Source organism: Neopsephotus bourkii, unplaced genomic scaffold, assembly GCF_033783945.1.
Source record: "Neopsephotus bourkii isolate Nb327-2 ecotype Australia unplaced genomic scaffold, CSIRO-AGI_Nbou_v1 NB_659, whole genome shotgun sequence".
Lineage (NCBI taxonomy): Eukaryota > Metazoa > Chordata > Aves > Psittaciformes > Psittacidae > Neopsephotus > Neopsephotus bourkii.
In genome coordinates, this window is record NW_026901158.1 from 6146403 (window position 1) to 6169475 (window position 23073).

Below are 23073 nucleotides of genomic sequence, written 5' to 3' on the forward strand. Positions count from 1 at the left end.
CACTGCCATCCCAACAATTGCAGTGGGTTCCTTAAGCCCTGTGTCCTGGGGCACCAGCACTGTATCTGCAGGAAGAGACCAGGAGCTTTGGGGCTGCTGACTTAAACCAGTGTAATACTGATGCCTGAGTTGGCCCCCAGTGCTCCTGGCTGCAGCTGCTGTGGTACTTGTGGAATCTCCCTAGCAAGACTTGTAATAAGCTAAAACTCCTCTGGAAGGTTTTATTCATAGTAGGTACCGGTGGGGTTGAGGGAATTCTAATGATTCCTTCCTCTGTGTGTTCAAGCTACCTCTTTCTTGGGTTGCAACTTCAGCTTCTCTGCAACTGAGGTGCACTAAACAGTGCCTGTCCTACCCTGTCCTATTTCTTCCTCACTGGAACTGCTCCATCTATCCCTGGTGTTACATATAGAGTTGTTCCTAAAGAATATTCTGTTTCTGAAACCAAAACTCTGTTTATTTCAGTTAAGTATTAGAGCCTTATTGTGCAAAACTAGAAACCTTTCCTGGTTGTCAAAGGTTAAGTATTGCTCTGATGTGAATTCCAGCTACCCTTCCCACACAAGAGCACTTTGTGTCCATTGATTCAGCACTGTCCTGTTCCCTGTTTGTTGTTCAGTGCTTTATGGCCTTTAAGAAGCATTTTTCTCCCTTTCCTCAGCTCAGAGGTGCAGAAGCAGTTCACCTGCTCCAACTTAAAGGTAGTGGGTGTCAGCTGAACAGTAATTCTGCTCTTAGTTCACTTCAAGTCAAGGTGTGGTCAGGGAAACACTCCTGAAGAGAACAGAGTGAGAACTGAATCTGAAATGCTGGCCAAGAGAAACATCTTGGGCTTGTCAGCACTTTGGCTACAGAACAACACTCATGAAAGCTCAGTGAAAAGGGGCATCAATGCCAGGGCAGGTGTTTTTTATGAAGAATTCATTCTTCCCTGTTTTTTCCTGGCCAAATTTCAAGGAGATCTGTGCAAAAGCAACCTAGTGCCCAGCTGAGGAAGTGTGTTCAGAAAGCAAATTGCTAACATGTTTAAATGACCTATGCAAGCGACCACAGACCTTCCTCACTGGTCTTGTTTCTTTCCCCCTACTACAGTGGAACACCCAATATAGTTATTCCATTTACAGTAATGCTATGTATTAAGTCACAGCTCTACCCCTGTTAGTTGTGGTACAGATTTATGAATAACCTGGGCAGGCCTCAACACTGCAGCAGTCTCTCTCCAAGGAATATAGAGTGTTTTACACAGATACACTATGGACAGAGACCCAGAGCCAGGAGCATGGAGCCCACATCACTTCTGTTGTTCAAGTAACAGACACCACTAATGCCATTCACATGAAAGGAGTTAAAAAAGCAGGCTCCATCTTCCCCTGGTGGGTTTGTGGGGAAGGGCACGTTGTTCTGTGAATGCTTTTTCAGTTGTGTATGGAAACAGCAGGATCAACCACTGGGAAAGACAAACTGTCTGTACCATGCTGGACAACTCCAACAAACCACGTTCCTGTGCTTCTGTCTCATGGACAGGGTAACAGGGACAAGGTGTGTGCTTGTCCAGACCCATGCAGAGCTGGTGGGTCCCTTAAACCTCCCCTGCAATGTTCCTTGAAACTCCATTGCTGGAACTAACCTAAGGAACAGGCAATTCCTGCCTGGGAGGCAGATCCAGTTGCAAGATACTCACTTGTACACACAGGGCATTAGCTTTGCTGCTGCTTCAGGGCTTCCTTCTACTCCCTCCATGGTTTGGTTGCTCTTTAGACTTAGGGCTGCAGCTTCAAGGCAGTTCCCAGGGATCCTGCTGTTGCTGATGTATGTCCCAGGTACTTAAACAAGGGCCACAGGAGGATTCCACCCACTTAATGCACTCCTTACCCAACTTGGGAGAAGAGGAAAGTTAAGGCATGAAGAAGTAGAACCCCTGGAGCCCAGAAATTCAAAACAAAGCATGTTTATTAAGTGGCTTCCTTTTACTTATTTCTCCCATTTTTAAAATAAATAAAACCTTCAGACACATACAAGTGAAACACATCCTTCAAAGTGCAGTTACATTTCCACCCCACTCCCAAGAATCACATAAAGCTTTGTCAAGTAACCAAAAAGACTCAAAAGGCAACCTTGGGTCCTCACCCTAGCACTGGAAACAGCCCAGGAGCCTCTACCTGTTGGCTGTTCAAGGCTGGTTTCAAATACAGTTGCAAGAGGCAGGCTGCAGAAGAAAGAGGGAAGTTTAAGATACATAGTATGAAACAGAAATAACCTGTTTAAAGTCCAAAGAGTTCATTACCAGAATAAGTTAGTTACTTTGGGAGCCCTGGAAGGGACTAGGCTGATGACAGTCATGAGTGATGGATCAGAACCGCTGCTGTGAAGCTGGCTGCTGGCACCGGAGTCCAGCACAAGGGATTCAGTCATTTGCCCCAAGTCATGGAAGCCCCTTTCCCCGGCCAAGCACCAGCACCAGCTGCCTCCCAAGGTTAGTTTGAGCTCCAAGCACACCAAGTAACAGAAGAAAGGGAAGATGAGGGCTGATGCAATCCCTCTTTCCTGATGTCTTTAAGCATCTGTTCTGACCAAGGGCACTGAGCAGAGGTATGGGCACGTACAAGTCACTTAAGTCCTTTCAGGCTCATAAAAAACTGCTGTGAATAAGGTTTAGCACCTCTTAAACTACCATGATTTTGACCTCATCGTTCTCATCCGCACGGTAGAAGAAGGGAATGCAGGGGTTCTCCAGCAGGGAGCTCAGCCTCTCCTGAGGGTTCTGGATTTCTCTGAGAAGCTGCATGATTTGCTTTGCAGTGGAGTCCTCCTGGCTTGGCTGAGCAGCTTTACTGTCAATGGGGGAGAAACCGGACTGATGCAGAACCGCAGCTTCTTGTTCCATTTCATCTGATAAATTCACATCTCGTAGCCCTGTAAGGAACACAGACAAGGCAGGAAGCTCTTCCCATCTGGGCCCAACACTGGGACCTCAGGTTGTTTCACTTTACCCAGCTTGTTCTGGCTGCACCTTACCTTCTCCATCAGTAGCGTTCAGCTCAATGCGCCTCTCCACTGGTGATACACCTTCAGTCTGGCTCGCCAACAGCTCTGGGTTTTGAGCAGCTGCTACATACTTGCTGTACCATTCATTTCTTTCCCTGACCACACGCATCACTAAATCCTGTAGTTCCAGTAGTTTCACCTGTACCAAAGGAAAGGAAAGCCTATGAAACATGCACACAAACACTACTACAGAATAAGCAGCTTCCAAGTTAAAGCCAGCTGAAGAAGAACACAGGTTTGGACTGTGCAAGCACTCCCTAGGCCTGCCCTGCCTTACAGTAGTACTATAGAAAAAGATTCCTTGCCTTCATCTCTTCCTTATCCTGAGCCAATCTGCTGATATACTCCTCCTTCTCCTGGTGTCGCTGTTTGAGGATAGCCCTTTGACTCTGGTACAATGCGATGTACTCCCCTGGAATACAAGGGAAGCATAAGGAGTGTTAGCAAGATTTGGGTACAAGCCTTACAGTAAGCATAGAATTATGTGATGTGGTGATCCAGACTACTCAGGCAGCAATAGAGACATGAACTGGTTGGTAGTTGGAGGGCTGCAGCTCCAAAGGCTGCTGGGGAATTCCTCCTCCCCAAATACCCAACACACTGAGGAAGCTTTAGCTTGTGCTGGTGTTGCCTAAACATACCAATGGTGTCTGTTTCGCCAGAGAGCTGGATGCAGCGATGCTCCAACTCCTCCAGCCGCTCCTTCATATCAGCCTTCTCGTGCATCAGGTCTGTGAAGCGGAACTGAACACACAAACCGGTATCAATCACCTCAACTGCTCACATACAGAGAATCTGTGTTAGAGACAACACCCTCCCTTCACACTGCTCTGAGCCTGGGGCACAAATCCTGCTGCTTTTGCTCCTTTTTAGCGTTGAATTGGAGACAAATTGTAGAGAGGGTAGAGCTAGAGAAGGTATAAAACAGCACCTCTGCGCTTCAGGAAGCAGAAGGGCTGCTGGAACAAAAAGCCTTTGAACCTTCTCATTGCTGGGACAGCACAGCTCTGGTCATGCTCAGTGTAGAGCATGCTGCTTCAGCCCAGCAGGGTGAAGATACTCAGTTTGGTTTTCAGTGGTTGCTTTAGAAGAAGGTCACAGGTCAGTGTTGGGCCCTTACAGTCTGTGGATGAGGCATGGAGAGGAGTTACTACTGAAGCTTACCTGCATGAGACAAGCAGTGAGCAGCAGTTCAGGAAGTAGCTTATTATTATGGCATATGTGCTACTTGTTCCCCTGAAACTTGTCTGTGTGTGCTGTAAGAGAGTCTGGATCAAAGACTCACTGAGCAGCACAGCAGGGCTGAAAGAGGAGACCCTTTGCTTACCTGTAGTTTCTCCATGGCAGTTTTCAAAGCCTCGTGAACCTCCACTGGAACAGTATCCATAGCAGAACCTAGAAGGGACACGTGGAATTTACAGTTCCTCCTTGGACACAAGGCACTCCCAAAGCCTGTGGCTCTGTTGCAGTGAGGCAGCTGGCCAAGGCACGCCTCGCTGTTCACACTGTCCCCAAGGTTTTACCTCCACCCAGCGGGACGTGATGTTGCTGCTCCTGCCTGAGAGCTGCTATCTGCTGCAGGAGGCCTCTGCACTGCTGCCTCTGAGCAGCCAGCTGCTGCCTCAGATCTTCTCGCTCCTTCTCCACCTGGGACATGGTCGATGTCAAGAAATCGACCTACAAAGAATCCCAGATCATGCATGGCAGCACTACCCCCGTGGGAAGCACGATCAGCAGTGCAGCTCAGGACAAGCACAGTAACAGTTGACCCCATTTTATTTGTGGCTATGAAACCAAAGTACTAAGTGACTGCCCTGGAGCTAAACCAGCAGCAACTACTGCAGTCTTTGTCATTCCCATGTAGTACCAATATGCAGGTTAAACACCAGCTGCCATGACGACACGTGTTTGATCACAGTCTTTTCCAAATATGACTATTTTATGTTCAACACCATTTCCAAATGCCTTCCAGACTAAAGAGAACATCATTATCATCATTACAGAGCACTCTGCCAGCTGAGTTGTCTCAGAATTAAAGCCACTGCCAGACTTCCAACCTCTCTTGCAAGGATGCTGCAAAAGTCTTGGGGTTGTTGCTACTATGCACAAGGAGCTGTTGAACTTCCCTCATTACTGTGCCTCAGCTGGCAGGGATCACAGCTGATAAACAGCCTGCTCCATGCACCCAATGGAACCTCTCTCCTGCCTCCTTTTCTAGATGTTTGTGTAGAACTAAACCCAAAGGCTTTTCTGCCCATTAGGACTCACCATTTCTTCATGGCTTTCAAACTTCTCTGGGATCACAAATGAAGATTTGGGGATTTCTTCAGTCATTGCTTCACTTTCAACCCCATCTCCTGTGAAGGAGGAAGGTGAACAGGGAGGTAATAACCCAGAGAGCTCAGCTCTGTCTCCTCCCTGAAGACCAGCTGCAGCTACTCACCCTCTAACCGGTGCAAAATCCTGCCATCCAGGTCTGCTGCTAACTGACTGATCTGGGCCTGCAGCTCCTTGTTTTCCTTAGCTACAGCTTCCAGATTTTCCTGCAAGAGAGAAGCAGGTCACTGAAGCTCGTACAAGCCAGACTGTGAACAGTCACTGCATCTTCAGGCAGCAGCACCACACACACACATAAAGGCAGCGTTTCTGCTCCAGACATTTATCAGTCCACCTGTATTGTACAGGATGTTGTAACCACAGAACAGCCCAGGTTGGAAGGGACTGCAAAAGATCCAACCTTCCCCTTAATGAATAATTAATGTAATTAAGCATGTTTCCTCCCATCTTTCCACTGTTACCTTGGTCTGCTGCAGCTCCTTCAGGTGCATTTCCACTGTCACCTTCCCCTGAACCTCCTCATGCTGTAGCCGATCCATAAGCTGTGTCTGGAGCAAGTACTGTTTGTGCAGTTCCTCCTTCTCAGCAGACAGCTGCTGGTAGGCCACAGTGTACTGCTGCAAGTGGCTGTAGTAGAGGTCCCGCTGCTCCTGCAGGCCCTGAGCCTCCTGTGTTTTCAGCTCCAGCTAACAAAACAACACCAACCCATCACATCAAACCATTTCTGCCAGGAAAGCTGATCTGTGTGACATGTGCAAACTGTCAACGGCGCCCCAAAGCCACCAACCAGGCAGGCAGCCACCATCTGCCCCACACGCTGGTCCCCCACCTCGGACAGCAGACGACAGGGGAAGGCTCCCAGCTTGATCCTTACAATCCCGATTTCCACCCTTCCATCAAAGTCTGGGAAGTTGCCAGCAGTTTGCATAAACCACTGCAGTACCTGCCCTGCCATCCCTGCCTGTCCCTTACCGTCTCTTTGAGGTCTCCCAGGTTCTCCTGCAGGTGCCCAAGCTTCTTGGCCAGCTCTTTCTTTACGTGTTGCTCTGACTGCAGGGCACTGGTAATTTCCATGTTTTCATTTGTCTGCAAGACAAACACCACTTTATAAAGAAGCCGCCCCCACCACCCTAAACACACATGCTCAGTAAACCACGTCCATTCCCAATACAACAGGGTGCCACCCCCTGAGTTACCCTGGGTGTAACTAAGGGCTATAAATGGACTGTTCAGGACAGTAAATAACTTACAGAAAGGTTCAGAAGATGGGAGGAGAGCGAGGAAAGAGCCAGGGGAATGGGTGCTGGGATGGTGCCAAGAGGAGGCCTGGCACATCACACAGCCTGTCAGCTCCAAACAGATGGGTTGTATGAATATCCCAAAGAGAGCAACAGACAATCAAAACCAAGAAGAGTTCAGAAGGAACTAAAGAAAAAGCAGCTAGACCATGTGTCAGCTTGCCAGGGCCCCAAAGGGAGTAAGAGTGACAGCAGCAGGAGGGAAGATTGCTGAGAACTTCCTCATGGGCAAATGCAGGGAACAGAAAATGGGAAGCTTCAACGGTGAAAGTGCAGGAGGAATACTGAGGGAAAAAACAGCCTGACTGCCAGGGGATGAGGGGGAGAAGGAAACTGCCCTGGACAAAGATACCGGTTCATTTGCCAAAGCACCTGAGGGAGTAAGGAGTGACAGGGAACCTCCTGGCATGGCAATATATATCACAGAAGATGGAGCATCCATAGTCTCAGAGGACAAGAGACGGATAACGCTTCTGCCAGGTTCCTACATCTGCGCTACAGAAGGACTGCACCAGTGAGGGAAGCAGCAGGAAGAGACGTACCAGTTTGACAAACCCATTCTGCAGCTCGGCCAGCTGCTCCTTCAGGTCCCGATTCTGGCTCAGTGCCCTGCTGATTGTGGCCTTGTCACTCTGCATGTCCTCCAGGATCTGCTGCCTGTCCACAGACTCCTCGTTGTAGCGCTGCACTGCTTTCTCAAGCTCCAGCAGCCGCTCCTCCTGCTCCCTGTTGAGGTGGCTCAGCTGCTCGTTGTCCCGGACCTGGGCCTGGTACTGCCCATGCAATTCCTCTTTCTCTTGCTGCAGCCGCTGGATCTCTTCCTGCAGACTCAGCTCAGCTGCTGTGGGCCCTTCTGGTGAGGAAGGTTCGACATCCATGGGCTTAACTGCTATGGAAATGGAATCAAAAGCAGCTCTGTCAAAGGGCTAAATCCTTGTGTAATACACATCACTATTACATACACAAACCATACCCCAACCTATAGGGCTCTATGACCCAGAGGATATCACCTGCTGCAGTACCCAATCCTCACTGCAGGGCACCGAGGGAAACAAAGCAGCAAAACTACCCCAAAAGCAAGCACAGCATCCTGCCGACTCCCTCACAGCCCTAGCAAGAGCATCCTGCCAGCATCCTGCCTTCCCAAACTCCTGAGCCAGAGAAGCTGACAGTACAGTCAGGCAGATACTAAAGACACAGTCATTAGCTGAAGTAGTTCACTTGCTGTTTGCTAGGATGGAAGGTTCGTTATGGTCACCAGGCTTTCAGCTGCCTTCACAGCTTCAGACCTACTTGTATCTCATGCACAGAGGTGACAGTTAACCAGCTGGCACTCTGCAATGTGAAGCCCCACTTTGGAAGCCCTACCTGATTTGCTCAACAGCTCTGTCACATTGGCTTCCAGCTCCCGAATTTGGGCCATATGTTTCTCCTTTTCCTCTGCCATTGTGTGGACCTACAAGGCCACATGAGAGAAGTTAAAAGTTCATGGTGCTTCACTCCTGTCTCTGTCAAAAGCAGCTGTGATGCTGCCCCTGATGTTACCTGCTCAGAGAGCTGCTGTACCCGCTGCTGCCAAATGCTCTGCTCCTCCTTCAGTTTCTCTACGTACTGATCTCTTTCTGCCTGGAGCTGCTGAAGTGACTCCGAGAGCTGTTCAAAACAAAGTAAAACCCAAAGGAAACTGCATTAGCCAAATAAATCAGGCAGTGACTGCTTAAGGGATAGAGCCTGTGGAACCAAGTGTTAATGCAAAGCTCAGGCTTCATCCCTTAAGTAGACAATCCCAGTGAATCTTCTGCCACACAAATTTCATTGAAGATTTGGACCATATTTAATACAAACCTCTTACCTGAGCAACCTGGGCTTCCAGGCTTGCCTTCTCCTCCAGTGCCATCTGCAAGTGCTGGTTTGCATCCAGGCTCCCTGCCTGACTTGAGAACTGCCAAAAAACCCCACAAAGTTAGGGCAAAATATTCATACTCAGTTTCTGCTTTGCCTTTCCCCTGACAGTAACGTGCCACATGATCCATGTTGTAACCTGCTACAGGTCTTTAAAGTGCTCCAACTCACAGTGAAGTTCAGTGAAAGAATGAAGGGGAATTAAAATCATAAAGCTTAGGTTTTAGCCCTGTTAAACCAGACTGAACTGGGCAGCTCCTTCCTACCTGTTTTAATTAAGAAAATAGGCTTTAATCCAACAACTGGGCTCAGAACCTTTGTGCATTTCAAAGAGTCTGTATTACACAGCCAGATCAGACGGTGTAAAAGCCGGTGACCTTAAAAGTTGTCAAACATGTCAGGAATTCAAAGGCAATGTCTGGACCATGCCTGTGGACTCAGCAGCAAGGCTGGCTCGGCTGACATACAGTACCCTGAAGAGCAGCACTTGGCTTTATTTCAAGGGTAACTTGGGCCACTGTCTGGGGAAAAGATAAAAGCCCTTTCTTCCCTTGCAGGCTCACCTTAGCAGCAGGCTGCTCTCTGAACTGCTACCAGCTAGCCTCATGCATTCATTCCCTAACTGGATGCTTCTCTTAACTCTCCCCAGCTGACCTTCAAGTTGCCATTGTCCAATTCGCCTTCCTCTGCTAGGCAGGTACAGACACCACCCCTACCCAACTGGTTCCTCAATGAAACTGCAACAGCTGAGTAACCAAAATGCTGAATAGATCCAAGCAGGAAAGGTCACCTTGTGATCACACTTCTGTTTGATCACCCTCTCATATTCTGTTACCATTCTTTTAGCAGACCACTATTGCAATATCTCTCAAGCTACTGCTCCACCTCCTTAGAATACAGACTTCTGTTCCTCAGAGGCCTCACTGAAATCCTTTTACTAAGAGGATGTTCACTAAAGTGTGTGCTTTTACTAGAGGATGTTTTTACTACGATGAGATTTTGTACCTTCCTTTATAAACCAGACCTCAGTCTTGCCCCCACTGTCAGAAGCAAGATCCTACCATGATTAGAGTGCTCTACCCTCCCATCCCAGAAGTACTGTGGTTACCTGTTGAATCATCAGTTCAGCCATTTCCAGTTTCTTATGCAAATCCTCCATATCCAACTTCATAGCCGAGTTCTTGGAAATCAGTGAGTGAACTTGCTCTGACAGCTCTGAATTCTGCTGCTTTATTTCCTCACTGCTTTTGCTGAAACAAGCAAGCAAACACAATAATAAGGTGGCATCATTCTATGTACTATGGCTCTGCTCATGTCCATGTCATCAATTTACAATCCAGTTTTTCATAGCAGTTAGAGTCACAGGAACATACTATCTAATGACTTTTTAAATGAAGTTCCCACTTGTGCTCCATGCCCCTTGTTATGTTTTGTGGCTCTACTGTGTAGTGTTACTCTGCAGCTAAGAGCGGAATGGACTTACCTTTGTTTGTACAGTTCCAGCTTCAGGTTGTCTCGCTCCTTCACCAACTCTTTGTTATGCTGAAGAAAAAATGAATTACTGATTCATGTCCAGACTTTGGCCAAGCAGATAACTTCATTTCACCTGTAGCAGATCAGCTCAAGTGGAAAAGGTCATAACTATGGCAAAATTGTCATATCAGATTTGCTCAGAACCTCCTGAGTTCGTCAGGAATAAGTCTGCTCAGTCCTTTCAAATGTGACGCTGATAAATGAACATGAGGCTATTTCTGCAAGCTTCTGGATTAATATCAATAGTAAAGTGTCTGTTTGATGGAGACCCTCCTGGGACAAGGTCTCAGTGAGGCTTCTGTTGTGTGGAGGTGGTGAGACTAACGAAGTAAGGTATCACATCTGAAGACAGCAACTGGACCGTATGATTAGTGGTCACAAAAACCTGCATGAAGTTTGCCTTGATCATGGAGAGTACAAAGCTATACAAGGTTAATTTCTGCCTCTTCTCTAAGTAGGGATGATGGTAGTGTAATGACAAGCAAATAGCCAAAGGTAGAACTGCTGGTTAAGCATAAACAGAGGTGACTCCTACCTTCTCTGACTGTTTCTGCTGCATAGAGATGGAGGACAAAGTACGTTCCAGCTCCGATACCCTCTGGCGAGATGAATGTAAACGAGCAGCAAGGCTTTCAGCTTCTCCTGAACAAGTCAGAGCAGAGTCAGTTGAGACTAGATCCCAAAGAGCTCTTTGGAACTGGCTGAACAGCACCTTCTACTTTGTCAACAAACTCTTAAGGCAGTACAGAGCTTTGTAAATCAGTGGACCTGGTTCCACTCCTGGCTCTACAGGGGATTCAGTAGCAGCTCTGGGCATCAAAGTTCTCTGAATGCCTTCCTCACTTTCAGAGGAAGATAACTAAACTTCCTTTGCAGAACAATAGATAATATGCTATTTGAGGGGTTTCCTAATAGAATAAACTACTCAAATCTAGTTCAGAATGAAAGGCTTGGGTAAAACCTACATTAACATGACAGCTGTGTGGGAGGCCGGGCAGAGAAAAGGGAACTGAGTTTTAAAAGCAACAGAAGTCAGAAAGGAACAGTCTGGGGTAGTCATCAGGCCCAAACAGGGCTGACAAGGCTTTAGTGATGCACAAAAGAACCTCAACTGCCATGGGCTCAACATGCTCCCATTTGGGGGCAGCCATGATGACAGAAGCAGTGATGGTGCCAACTATTGCTCATTAAGGAGTGCTGTGAGCTGCCTGCCAGCAGCTATCATGCCTGGGACTTGACATCCACAGTTTAAGCACCAGCACGAGCTGGAGCACTCACACTCAAATACCTGATTTCTGCCGTGCTGCTTGCTGAGTATGTCCAAGGGCTGTCTGCAACTCAGACTTCTCAGAAACCAGAATTCCAATTGTCTGGATATGAACCTTTAGGAAAGAAAGACCAGCTCAGCACAAAACTTCTTTGCTTGTAATTGCAACATCATCGTTGCCACAGAAGGATAATTCAGTAAAGAACTCCTGCAGTTAAGCACAGTCTGGCTGACTGACTCCCCCACTTTTCCTGAAGGAATGGACTCATGGCTCCCAGAATAAAGACTATGAGTGGTCAGTAATGCAGCAGAAGCCAGATAATCTTACTGTAATAGAGGCTCTGTTTTACCTGGAGCTGTTCCCTCAGTGCTGCTTGTTCCTTAGAAAACTTCTGTTCAAACTCCTTCTTTTCCTGTAGAAACAAACACATAACCAGTTAACCCTTGTTGGTTTATGTCAGACTAAAAAAGCAGTGACTCACTGATAATACTTCCAGCATCTAAATGATACCAGGGTTTCTAAAGACGTGCTTCAGGGTTCCATCATTTGAGCTACTTCATTATTTATCCATCCTGGAACAGCGAATGACAGCATAGCGCAGTCACTGCTGGCACAACTGCAGCAGTGTCTGGAATGCAAGCTCCTGGCACAGACCTGAACTGTGATCTCCTGCCTCCACTGTGCTCCTCCAATGCTCGAGCTTTTAAATATGAGCTTTTGTCAAAATAAGAACAGTACCTGCCAGGCCTAGCTCATGAAGTCAAAATATTCAACCTTATGCTACAGATGGAACTGAATGTAACGTAAGATGAGGTGACACACACCTGTGCACAGTTCACTGTGCTTTCTGCTCCTCACAGAAACAGACACCTATTTCTGTATGTACCCAAAAATAGGACACACTTTACCTTCTCCAGCTGATTCACTGCTTCTTCATTCTGCTGTTTCTATGGAAGACAATTGATGTATTAAGGGCAAACATTCTCATATAGCTGAAACACATCTTCACTTTAACGAAGTAGGACACATGCCCAATGAATGCAAACAGAATTTCCATTATCCTTTCTGTACAGCACTGGGAACATCATCTTGGCTAAAAAAATAACAGATTTGGGGCTCCCTTCACTAAGACACTTTATATGCCAGGTAGGTTTTTCATTGTTCAGTACATTACCACAGTTCTTCTCCGACAGCACTACTGAAACCCCTGTACGTTTATATCTGAGCATCCACCAACCTGAGTTAAACTTGCATCCCACATGGATGCAATTCATCATAGTAATCCTGCTGTATTATGATGATCACCAAAATGCTTAGAAAAAACCCAGAACCCAAACAAATAAACCCACTTTTTTTTCCTTTAGCTGAGTCTTTCGACCTTTATCCCACTTCAACTGGCCTTTGAGTCACGCAGAGCCACACTTACAGTGTTCTGCCAAAGGTGGTACAAGAGAGCACTGAAGCCGGATGTAAGGAAAAGGGCTAATTCTGTCCAGTCCCATTTCAACCTCATGGGTGAAGTATTTAAGAGGTTTGTTGACAGCACATAGTGCATCTTTAGATACAAAGTGAAGGAGCCCAAAGCAACAGCTGCCTGCAGTCTGCCACACCAACTGTGCTGCTGTGTTTGCTGCTGTTGTCCCCCTGGCACTTTTCTCACAGATGCCTCATAAGTAACTACAGAATTGGTAGGTTTTTCCCTTCCCACAGAATGAACATTGGCCAAACAGCTTCTTTACTGCTACCCCTTCAGTGCACTTTGAAACATGACTGCAGATGGAAGGGTGATGAGTTAGAGGGTTTGGTTCTAGTAATGCCCATGCACAACACAAGCAAGGAAAAGCAAAGGGCCTACACCATTCCAGGCAAACAAGGAGAATCTTGGGTGGGCAATGCACTATACCAGGTACTTCTGCAGCCCAGCTAACAGCCAGAAAGAAGCAATGGAACAAAAATAACACGAAACCAAAAATAAACCAAGAGTCTCATGGGGTATACTGGGAAATGCTGAGCTTCAGGAAAAGTGTACTTTAGGGAGAAAGAAAATGGGGAAAAGCTCTTTTCAGACCATACAAGTCCATTGAGCTGCATTTCTTGCAGTGTTAAAGCCCAGGGCTGAAAAGCAGCAGCAGGAACCCATGCAGGCCACAGGACAAAGCAGTTCAGTCATTGTGCCAAGAGAAGCTGAGGATATGATCAGCAACCAGCCCCAGACTCTCTCTTAAGACCTATTGCTCCCACTCTGCTGATAAACTTAGAACAGCATCACCACCTGCGGAAACAGGTTTCCCCACTGCTGCCAGCACCAGAAGTCTGTACTTCAGGGATCTGGACCAGAAATCCCTGGTTTATCAGGATGCTTTGGTCTAAGCACTTTGTTCCTTACAAAGTGCTGTGTAAGCAGCTTTCCTTGTGGCACCATGAGAGAACCCATAACCTTGCAGACACCCAGAGAGCAGGGAGGAGCAGCAAAGACAATGGCAAACTGGTGGGTTGGATTGTTTCTTACCAATTCCTCTATCTTTGTAACGAGCTGTTTGTTAGTTAGATTGCTGGAATCCAGGGCTACTGCCAGCTCCTGGTAACGTGTCTGACGGGCACATGCACACACGAGAAAAAGGAAGGAGCAGAAAAGGAGGAGGGGAGGAAAAACGCAATCATTAAAAAGGAAAGAAAAATAAATCATTATCACACTTTGGTATTTTTTATCCATTTCTGCTGAGGCTTCATTTTGACATAAAAGTGAATCAAAAATGAGAGCTGCTGTTGCAAGGAAGACGGATTATCCCCAGTCCCCAGACTGCAAACACCTCCAGTACCCATCTCGTACTGTAGATCACAACTACCCGATTACAGCATAGGCCCACACTTGACAATGATGTCTGTGAAATGTGCGATCAGGTCTCATTGGCACTGCCCTAAGTACAGACTCACAGTAAGAGACCAACAGTAGCAAATCAGAAGGAAGAAGAGAAAAGATAAACTGAGAAGAACTTACTTCCATTTCCTTAATGTTTGTGGAAGAAACAGCACTTTCACCATTCACATATGATGTAGACTAGAAGCAAACCAGTCAAGTAAGTCAGTTTTATTCCTCTAGGCAACAAATCACTACTGACTATCACAGTAATACTTCTTATGGCACCTTTCCCTTCATATTACCACACACAGGCACAGAAAACATACTTTCCTAGCTAAGGACACATGCAGTCTCTCCCTGTGATAAGCTGATATGAATTATGGAGATTGAATTCAAATTCTTTTCTACTGAATCAAGAATACCTCTTTCCATGAATACATACTGTTCATTCATCCCACTCTGGCTTTTCTTCCTACTGCTGAAACTTTACATTCCTAAAACAGGATTTTTTGCTTCTCAATGCTTAAATCTGATACTGTTTAGCAGGATGACTGAACACACCTCTGGGACTGAAGAGTGTTTTCTTGAGCTGACTGCTCAAAGCTCCACATCAAACATAAGGGAATTAATAGCACAAATGGATCAAATGAGGCCATACCTGAGAAACGAGGCCATTGAGTTGTTCTGACAACTGCCGGAGACTTTCTGTTGAGGAGAAAGACCTGGGAACAAGGAAATGAAATTAAATGGTTTCCCAGAGAACAGCCCAAATCATGTCAGCACTGGGGAGCAATCAGACCTTAATGTGTTGGGGTCCTGTTGCAAAACTGATAAACACACACAGACACTCACCTGTTCTCATCCAAAGCATTTTTATGATCCTCAGTGTCATGAACCTGTGGATTAAAACACAAAAACTTACAAGCCTGTAAAAGAAGATGGGAGCCACAGTCATGAATGTGTCACTAACACCTGATTACATCTGGGCTCAGGTTCCATGGTATCTGTAATTACTGCTTCCCAAAGGAAGATGAGCTTCGAGCCACCAACTCAGTCCTGGCTTACACATCATGTCTGAGTGGTGTGAGCCTGGGTTTCTTGGAACAGAGAAACGTCAGTGTTCCAGGCTCTGTGTTTGCTGTTACTATTTATCAGCATAATCAACACTTTGCTTTGCTAGAAAAACCTTCAACCACATCTTTAAGTAGTGAAAGGAAACACAGATTAAGCTGACTGGAGACCTTCTGTCTTATTAAGGGTACTTTCTGCTAATGAAATAGGAGAGAACAGGAAGGAAAACAGCTTTGGAAGCTGCAGGGGCATGTGTGTGCTAGTACTCTCTCTGCTCTCATAGACAGATGACGACGGGATGGGGAGTGCAGGATGCAGTATTTTTAACAGCAGAAAATCTAAGCTCGTCGTGTCATATTTATGAAGATCATCTTCCTCAAAACAAGAAGCGGTATTGCTAACCACGGCTCAGTGGTGATAGTCAGGGTAATTCACAAACCTGTGTCAGCTGCATGCTCCCAGGAGCAGGCAGAACAGAACCACAACTAGGTAGGCTGTTGCTGTTAGATAGCACAGGGACATCGGTAGCAAGCTGTTCAGCGTTACGAGTGGCAACATCACTGTCAAAGTATGCCTGTCACAAAACACATAACAGGAATTACAGCCTTCATGCACAGTGAACACCACACGTGAACACATCGCCTTGTGATCTGCCTGTGACAACTAGACAGATGTGAGCCATCAACCATTAGGAAACATGTGGAAGGGAATCTGTGTTCTCCCCAGAGCGAAGAGGTGACTGCATCAACCCACAAACACTGTCCTAGGCATGAGCCCTCTCAGAGCCAGTGTCCCATAGTCAAACTCCTTTAACACAGGCACTAATACCTAATACTGGCTTCCCTTCTGGCAAAAGGTTGGACCAGATGATCTTCTGAGGTCCCCTCCAACCTGAATGATTCTATGATAATAATATCCCCCAGGTCTAAGTTCACACACTAGATTTACTGCAAAGGATCCCCCAGAAAGCAAGCAAGGGCACAGCCAGATGGCTGGCACTCTGCCTTGAAAAGCACTGCCTTCAGGATGCGTCTGGGGAAAACACGGATCACTGTATGCAGATTAAGATGGGAAAGAACAGGTTAGTGACTGCTTGGAAACTGGGCTGGTCAAACTCAAAGGCTCTGTCTCAAACTCAGTGAAACCTGTGGCATGTCATGAACCACAAGTTCTGGACAGGTCAGAGTCGGTGTGGCTGGGAGCAGGTGCCTGGGGCCCTGCTGGTGCTATGAATCCCATGACTACAAGAATCTATATGGAAAAGGAAGAGCCAAAAAACTATTTCTGGACAGCGATGCAAGTTCTCATCCAACCTTCGTGGGAGGATGAAGAGGATCTGATGACGCCTCTGCCAAGCCAAAGTGGACTATTTCATCTACCTTGTACAGCATCAGCGAGCTATAAAGGCCCCCTAAAACATGCACAGATGTTTTATGGCATCTCGATGTTTTATTTCATCAGCCAGCTCTGCTAAGTCATCATTAAAAACCCTACAAAGCAAATGAGATAATCCTGTAACATTCAACTCCACCAAAACACTGCAGCTCTCGGCAATTCCATCTGAACAAATTCCCTCTTACTTCGGTAACTCCCTTCTTGGCACTTCACAGGAGACAAGAAATCTCTCTCTTGGCATTCCTTGTTTACCTGCTCAGCACTTCACTCATGAATCAAGCAGCAAGAGGAATACAGGAACAGCAAAGACATTTAGTGAGATTTAACGAAGGCAATGAGCTGAAAGATTGCAGAGGGCAACAAACAGAATTCTCCCCATGTCTTTCCAGCAGGACAGATCCTTGTGCTCTCAAGGAGCAATATATGTGAGGTGCTTGCAGGAAGGTCAGGAATTCCCTTGCTTCTTCCAGCCACAGGTTACTTCACCTTTGTTGGTTCAAACACTCATCAATATGTAACATCAGGTGGGCAGGAGGAACCCCTTCCCCAGTACATCTCCATTTCTGTTGACCAAGCACATTGTCTTAGCTTAATGCTTCAACCATTAACGTGCCTTGACCACAAGAACTCCTTCTTCCTCCACAAGAAGCAGTTTAGAAACAACTCCCTCAAAAAGCCCCAAACTATTGGAGCAGCCAAATTTGTTGGGAACAAAGGAAGAGTTAGGAGCAAGAGACTAAATCATGCATTGTGAGGTTCTGTAATGTCAAAGGAGAGGTTAGTAATTCTGCTCAGCTTAGCATATAGTAGGATCCATTTGCTTCCACACAAAGGCTCCTATTTTGCTGGGTTTTCTGTGTTTCACAGCCAAGAGAGCTCAAGTGGGTGAGATGGGAGGGCTCTGCCTCTCATTAAGACACCAATGGCAGCAGCAGCTCAGATGCTAACAGCGGCTTTTCTGCCCTATTAGCATCAAGTGAGTTTCTGAACAGCATTTTCCTGACTCAGGGTTTTCACAAGACAACAACTGGAAGGAGAAATCCTTCTTTCATTACATACTGCAGTTAGACATTACTTTCCACATTACTCCTAAATCCACAATTCCATAATAGCCAATCAGGTACAATACATCTCTGATCAGTTGGGGGGGAGAGAGGGGGAAATGGGAAAACAAGAATGAATAGAAGTGCTAAACTCTCCAATAGCAGAACAGGACTAAAGCTGCAGACACTGGGAGGCCACCTCAGCAGCAGCACAGGACCACCCATCTCCATGTCACCCTCCAACGTGAAACAAGCCTCTGAGATAAAACTCAGGTGTATTAACTGAGAGCAGTTCCCCATGACACGAGTGACAATTCAATCAAAACACATGCCTGGTGCTGCCAGACAGGCACATCCAGCACCCTCAAAGCTGGCACGGTGTCTGCACATCACTCACCCTACACAAGCAAGGGCTAGTTGGAAGAACTTCCTGCTGTTCGCTATGTGCTGGACAGAAGAGCTGCTGTATTGTCAGGAGCAAAGGGATACAAAGGCAATTCAGAGATAGCTCCATTCCATCCTGCAGGTTTCTCAGTCTGACTTCCCTGAGTTTCTATCACAAATGGAACCTTATTTAAATAAACTACTTGAAAATAAGTTGGGGTTTTTTAGAGTTGCTCCTGACCACATCTCTGTTCTTGCTGATGTACTGCCCTTTCCTCTGGAGAAGCCTGGGAACGTGAGGACGCTAAAGCCTGCAAATACTTGACCTGAGGTATCTGACTTCCTGCCTAAACATATTTAAACCCGTGGTCCTTGCCAGACTGTACATCAGCTGTGCAGGTTTCATTGCCTGTCTTAAAACGGGTTGGCTGGAATAACTAGGAAGTTTTCCCTGGGCAGCTGCTTTGCCTGGAGATGAGCAGAAACATGCCCTTCAGAAACAAGGCTCTGGGAAAGAAAGCAATGACACACGGATGGGAGCAATACAGACTAAGAAAACACCACCTCTTCCTTAGTTCATTGCCTGAATTCCTGGTTCTCCTCAAAGCTCAGCTGTCTCAAGAGTTCTTGACAAGGTTCACTTTTCCACGTGTTCAGTTTGACCCAAACCAGAAGGAAACAAGCACGAGCAATGGAAATGCATGGTAATGAAGAGCTCCATGTTAACAGGAATAGCAACAAAACTCAAGCAACTGATGGTCGGGACAAGGCTCCAGCCAAAGAACTCGAGGTCAGTGTAAACAGAACCCGAAGCATGCAGTAGGGAGAGGGAGTGACTGCGAGGGACACGAGCACTGCCTCACCTTCCTCTTGTCCAATGAGGGTATGGCTACCCCATTGGAGCGGTTAAGGTCTGACACCAGCACCTTCAGAATGTTCTGAATCTAAAGGAGGTGAAAGAAAAGGGGTAAGAGAAACGGCTCAGCAAAGGACAGAGAGAAAACGTCAATCAAAGGCAGGCAAAGAAACCAGCATCCTCCATCGGAGCATGCACCTCAAAACAGGAGCTCTGGATGCACCCAGGGCTCTGTGACCGCATCAGGCACCGCTTCAGCACGTACCCTGACTCTAGTGTGTACCTTCCAGGAGAGGCAGTTGCCAACTGCTGTGGTGCTGTAGCACCCTCGCCACACAGGCACCTGCACCATTCATCTATCACACCCCCATAACCATTTCCATGCTGTCTGGAAAACCAAAGACCAAGGAGGTGGGAAATGATCTGGGAGAAGGGATGAGCACTCACGTTCTCTGGAGGCTGCTGGTCGTCAATGGGGGGAGTCTCTGCTCGAGTGTCTTCTTTAGTTTTGCGCTTCTTCTTTGTCCCTGCGGTTGCTCCGGGGCTGTTTTTCTGCTGATATTCCTTAAGCTGTGAAAAAAGGAATACTCTGAAGTCCAGAGAGAATGACGCCTTCTATAAGGTCAAAAAAAGCCCCCAACCCAAACTCCACTGGGTGAAAAGACAGATCCAGTGTAAGGAGAAATGCTGTTCAATGAGTCAGAAAAGGCAGATTGGATATAAGGAAGGTACAGATTGGATCTAAGGAAGAAATTCTTTCTTGTTAGGGTGGTGAGGCACTGGAATGGGTTGCCCAGGGAGGCTGTGAATGCTCCATCCCTGGCAGTGTTCAAGGCCAGGTTGGACAGAGCGTTGGGTGTCATGGTTTAGTGTGAGGTGCCCCTGTCCATGGCAGGGGGTTGGAACTGGATGATCTTAAGGTCCTTTCCAACCCAAACTATTCCAAGTCCAGAGAAGCCTGAAGCAAGAACGAATGTGATAGGTTTGTGAGAGTGGCTCTGAGTTGTAAATGTTCAACTTCTGTACACAGCTAATGATATTGTTGGGAATCAATGTGATGCTGCAGCTAAAAGGAGATTCAGATATGGGGGGGGGTAGGGTTATAACTAGGAGGAATAAGCAAAAACGTAAACAGGCAACTAATCCTGAGTGCAAAGTGAGAAAGCAGGGCCTGGGCACAAGATCTTCCACTCTATCAAAGACTTCAGGAAGGAAATGACAGTCCCCACGGGCAGATAACACATGAACACAGACACTGCAATACCAGAATGAAGGGAGAAGCAATCTGCAGCCGAGTTTTGAATCCTATCGCCTGCACCCAGGCAAAGCCACTCTGATAAAGCCGGAACGTGGATCCTGCCGGCTCCGGCGGCGTTTTGGGTGTGTTACTGCACACCTAAGCCCCAAACGCAGCTTATGTAAACAGCCCGTTGGCACCAGCCCCCTGCCGCCTCTGGCAAGCCCCTGTCCCCGGTGTCGAGGTGGAGGTGGAATAAAGAGGAAGGATGCTATTTATTGGGAGGATCTCAAAATGGAAGCCTCAAGTGCTCCAGGACACTCGAGCATTCCTGTGACTTTGACACAGGCGCATCCCGCAGGGACGGAGGGCTGGAATAAGGGAAAACATGCGGGATGGAGGGGACAGGGAAGGAGCAGGGAGAGAAGGGGCAGGGAGGGAAACCCACCGGCCCGCACCGCAGCAGCGCAGGCCCGGCCTCTCCCCGACCACCTCCCCCGGGCTGCGGGCGGACACCGCGGGGGCTCCCGGCGGCTCCAGCGCGGCTCGGCCCGGAGCAGGCCCAAACCTGTGCCCCTTGGAGGGGGCGGCCGGGCCCGGCTCGTTCCGGCGGCTCCGATCCGCGCTGTGCCCATAGAACCCGGCCGCCTCCCGCCCCGTCCCGTCCCTCTCCGGTCCCTCTCCGGTCCCTCACCTTCTTCTTGGCCGCCGCCAGCCTGCTCTGCCTGCTGCCGTCCGCCATGTCCGCCCCGCGCCCGGGCCACGTCAGCCGCGGCGGGGAGCGGTGGAGGCGGCCGCCAGGCTCCGCCCCGGCCCGGCCCGAGCGGCCTCACCGGAGCGGCCTCACCGGAGCTCGGCCATGGAGACGGCCGGGGCGCTGCTCCCCGGGCTGCGTGCGGCTCCGTGCCCGGCTCCCCCGGTGTGCGGCACCCGGTGACGCCCCGCGTTCCTGCGTTGACTCAGTCGCCCGGGGCAAACGCTGGCTGGAGAGCAGCCCGGGGAGCTGGGCAGGCTCCCCGCGTCCTTCGCAGGGCACGTCCTGCAGAGCCGCGTGGCTTTCGGTGCCCGTGCATGGCTTTGATGCCCCAGCGCTGCCTTTGAAGCCGCGGTCAGCGCGGGCGGATGGGTCCTGCGGGTGTTTGATCCCGTTCCCAAGTTCTTTCGAGTTTCCAAGAGTGGCAGCGGCAGTGTTTGATTGCTGCGGTCAGCACAGGGAATCGGATATGGTGCTGCTGGCCCCTGGCACTGCACCAGACTCCTCCAGCAGTCATGGAATCATAGGATACAGGGTTGGAAAGGTCCAGCCTTTCTGGGCAAAGCGTCACCCACACTGGATGTGCCAGCATAGAATCACAGAATGGTTTGGGTTGGAAAGGACCTTAAGATCATCCAGTTCCAACCCCCTGCCATGCTGTACGTCTGAACACTACATGTCCAGTGTGGCCCTTCTCTGGACCCTCTCCAGCCTGTCCACATCATACAGCAGGGACCAAAACTGAGCACAGTGTTCCAGGTATGGCCACAAAAGCGCTGAGCAGAGTGGGACGATGACATCTTTATCTGCTGGTGATGTTCTTGATGTTCCAAGCATCCCATTGCCTTCCTTTGCCACAGCTGCTCACTGTGCTCTCCTTGGTGAGCTCCATAAGGCTCTTGTCAGTCCATCCCGCAGGGTGGCCGTACCGGCTGTACGTGGCCGGGCTCCCCGAGACCCCATCCCGACTGCAGCCCCACAGGGGTCGGGGGCAGGAACCACGGCCAGGCCGTGTCAAGGGGACCGGGACTACAACTCCCAATATGCCCCGCGGCAGCGGCGAGACTGCGGCTCTCCGCAGGGACGGTGGGACTACAATTCCCAGCGTGCCCCGCGGCAACGGGAGGACGACAGCTCCCGGCATGCCCCAAGGCGGCAGCGGGACTACAACTCCCAGCATGCCCTGCGGCACCCGGCGCCGGTGCGGCGAGAGGCGGCAGCCGTGGCCGAGCGGGTTTCACCGAGCGCAGGCCGCAGTCCGGCCCCGCCGCTGCGGGCCCCGCTGAGGAGGTAGGAGCCGGTCCCCGCCGCCCCTTCCCCTCACTGTCCCTCGCTGCGCCGGTGTCCGGCCTCTGACGCGCGTCCCCTCTGCTTTGCTAGGGCCTCCGGTGGCGGCCGGCGGAGCGGCGCTGCCGGCTTCAAGTCACCGGTGAGTCCCCGCCCGCGCTGGGGGTGGGCTGAGAGAACCGGGCTGGTTCAGCCTGGAGAAGGGAAAGAGCCTTAAGGGGAGACCTTAGAGCAGCTCCAGTGCCTGAAGGGGCTGCAGGAAACCCGGAGAGGGGCTTGGTACAAGGGCCTGTAGGGACAGGCCAAGGGGAATGGCTTGAACCTGCCCGAGGGGAGACTGAGCTGAGCTCTTAGGCAGAAGCTCTTCCCTGTGAGGGTGCTGAGGCGCTGGCACAGGGTGCCCAGAGAAGCTGTGGCTGCCCCATCCCTGGCAGTGCTCAAGGCCAGGTTGGACACAGGGGCTTGGAGCAAGCTGCTCCAGTGGAAGGGGTCCCTGCCTGTGGCAGGGGTTGGAGCTGGATGAGCTCTAAGGTCCCTTCCAACCCGAACCAGGCTGGGATCCCATGAATACCACGTGGAGCAGGCTAATACTGCCAAACAAGTAAATATTTCACCAGTTTCCCACCACTCCCTGCCCAGGAGGTGTTTCATCCCTTTTTAACTTTTATCCAGTGACACATCAAGTATTCTCTGATTAGTGCTCTCCACCCAGCATCTTATCCAGGCCTGAGTTAGTGTTAAACGTTCTCTGTGCTCCACAGATCCCATCTCCAAGGTCCTGCCAACCCAACAGAGACAACAAC

The 23073-nt window shown here is 48.9% G+C and overlaps 1 protein-coding gene across 7 annotated transcripts; it reads right to left on the reverse strand.

Annotated features, from left to right (window-relative positions):
• Nucleotides 1–1932: 1932 nt before the first annotated feature.
• GOLGA2 (golgin A2) lies at nt 1933–21077 on the reverse strand. 7 transcript variants are annotated; one of them, XM_061352912.1, is made up of 28 exons: nt 20924–21077; nt 19440–19562; nt 19000–19080; nt 15754–15888; nt 15096–15139; nt 14902–14965; nt 14382–14441; nt 13893–13973; nt 12292–12330; nt 11733–11795; nt 11404–11497; nt 10651–10757; nt 10066–10124; nt 9691–9832; nt 8533–8622; nt 8226–8333; nt 8049–8136; nt 7223–7533; nt 6355–6468; nt 5844–6068; nt 5489–5588; nt 5314–5402; nt 4569–4722; nt 4373–4440; nt 3687–3789; nt 3351–3457; nt 3016–3184; nt 1933–2913 (listed from the first exon to the last, which is right to left on the reverse strand). In XM_061352912.1, the coding sequence occupies exons 1-28, from the start codon at nt 20969–20971 to the stop codon at nt 2663–2665; spliced, it is 3117 nt and encodes a 1038-aa protein (XP_061208896.1). In that variant the 5' UTR covers nt 20972–21077; the 3' UTR covers nt 1933–2662. The 7 variants fall into 7 exon arrangements, with proteins under 7 accessions (XP_061208896.1, XP_061208895.1, XP_061208894.1 ...); XM_061352911.1 differs by having other exon boundaries at nt 7223–7566; XM_061352910.1 differs by having other exon boundaries at nt 7223–7569.
• Between the last annotated feature and the right edge of the window lie 1996 nt (nt 21078–23073).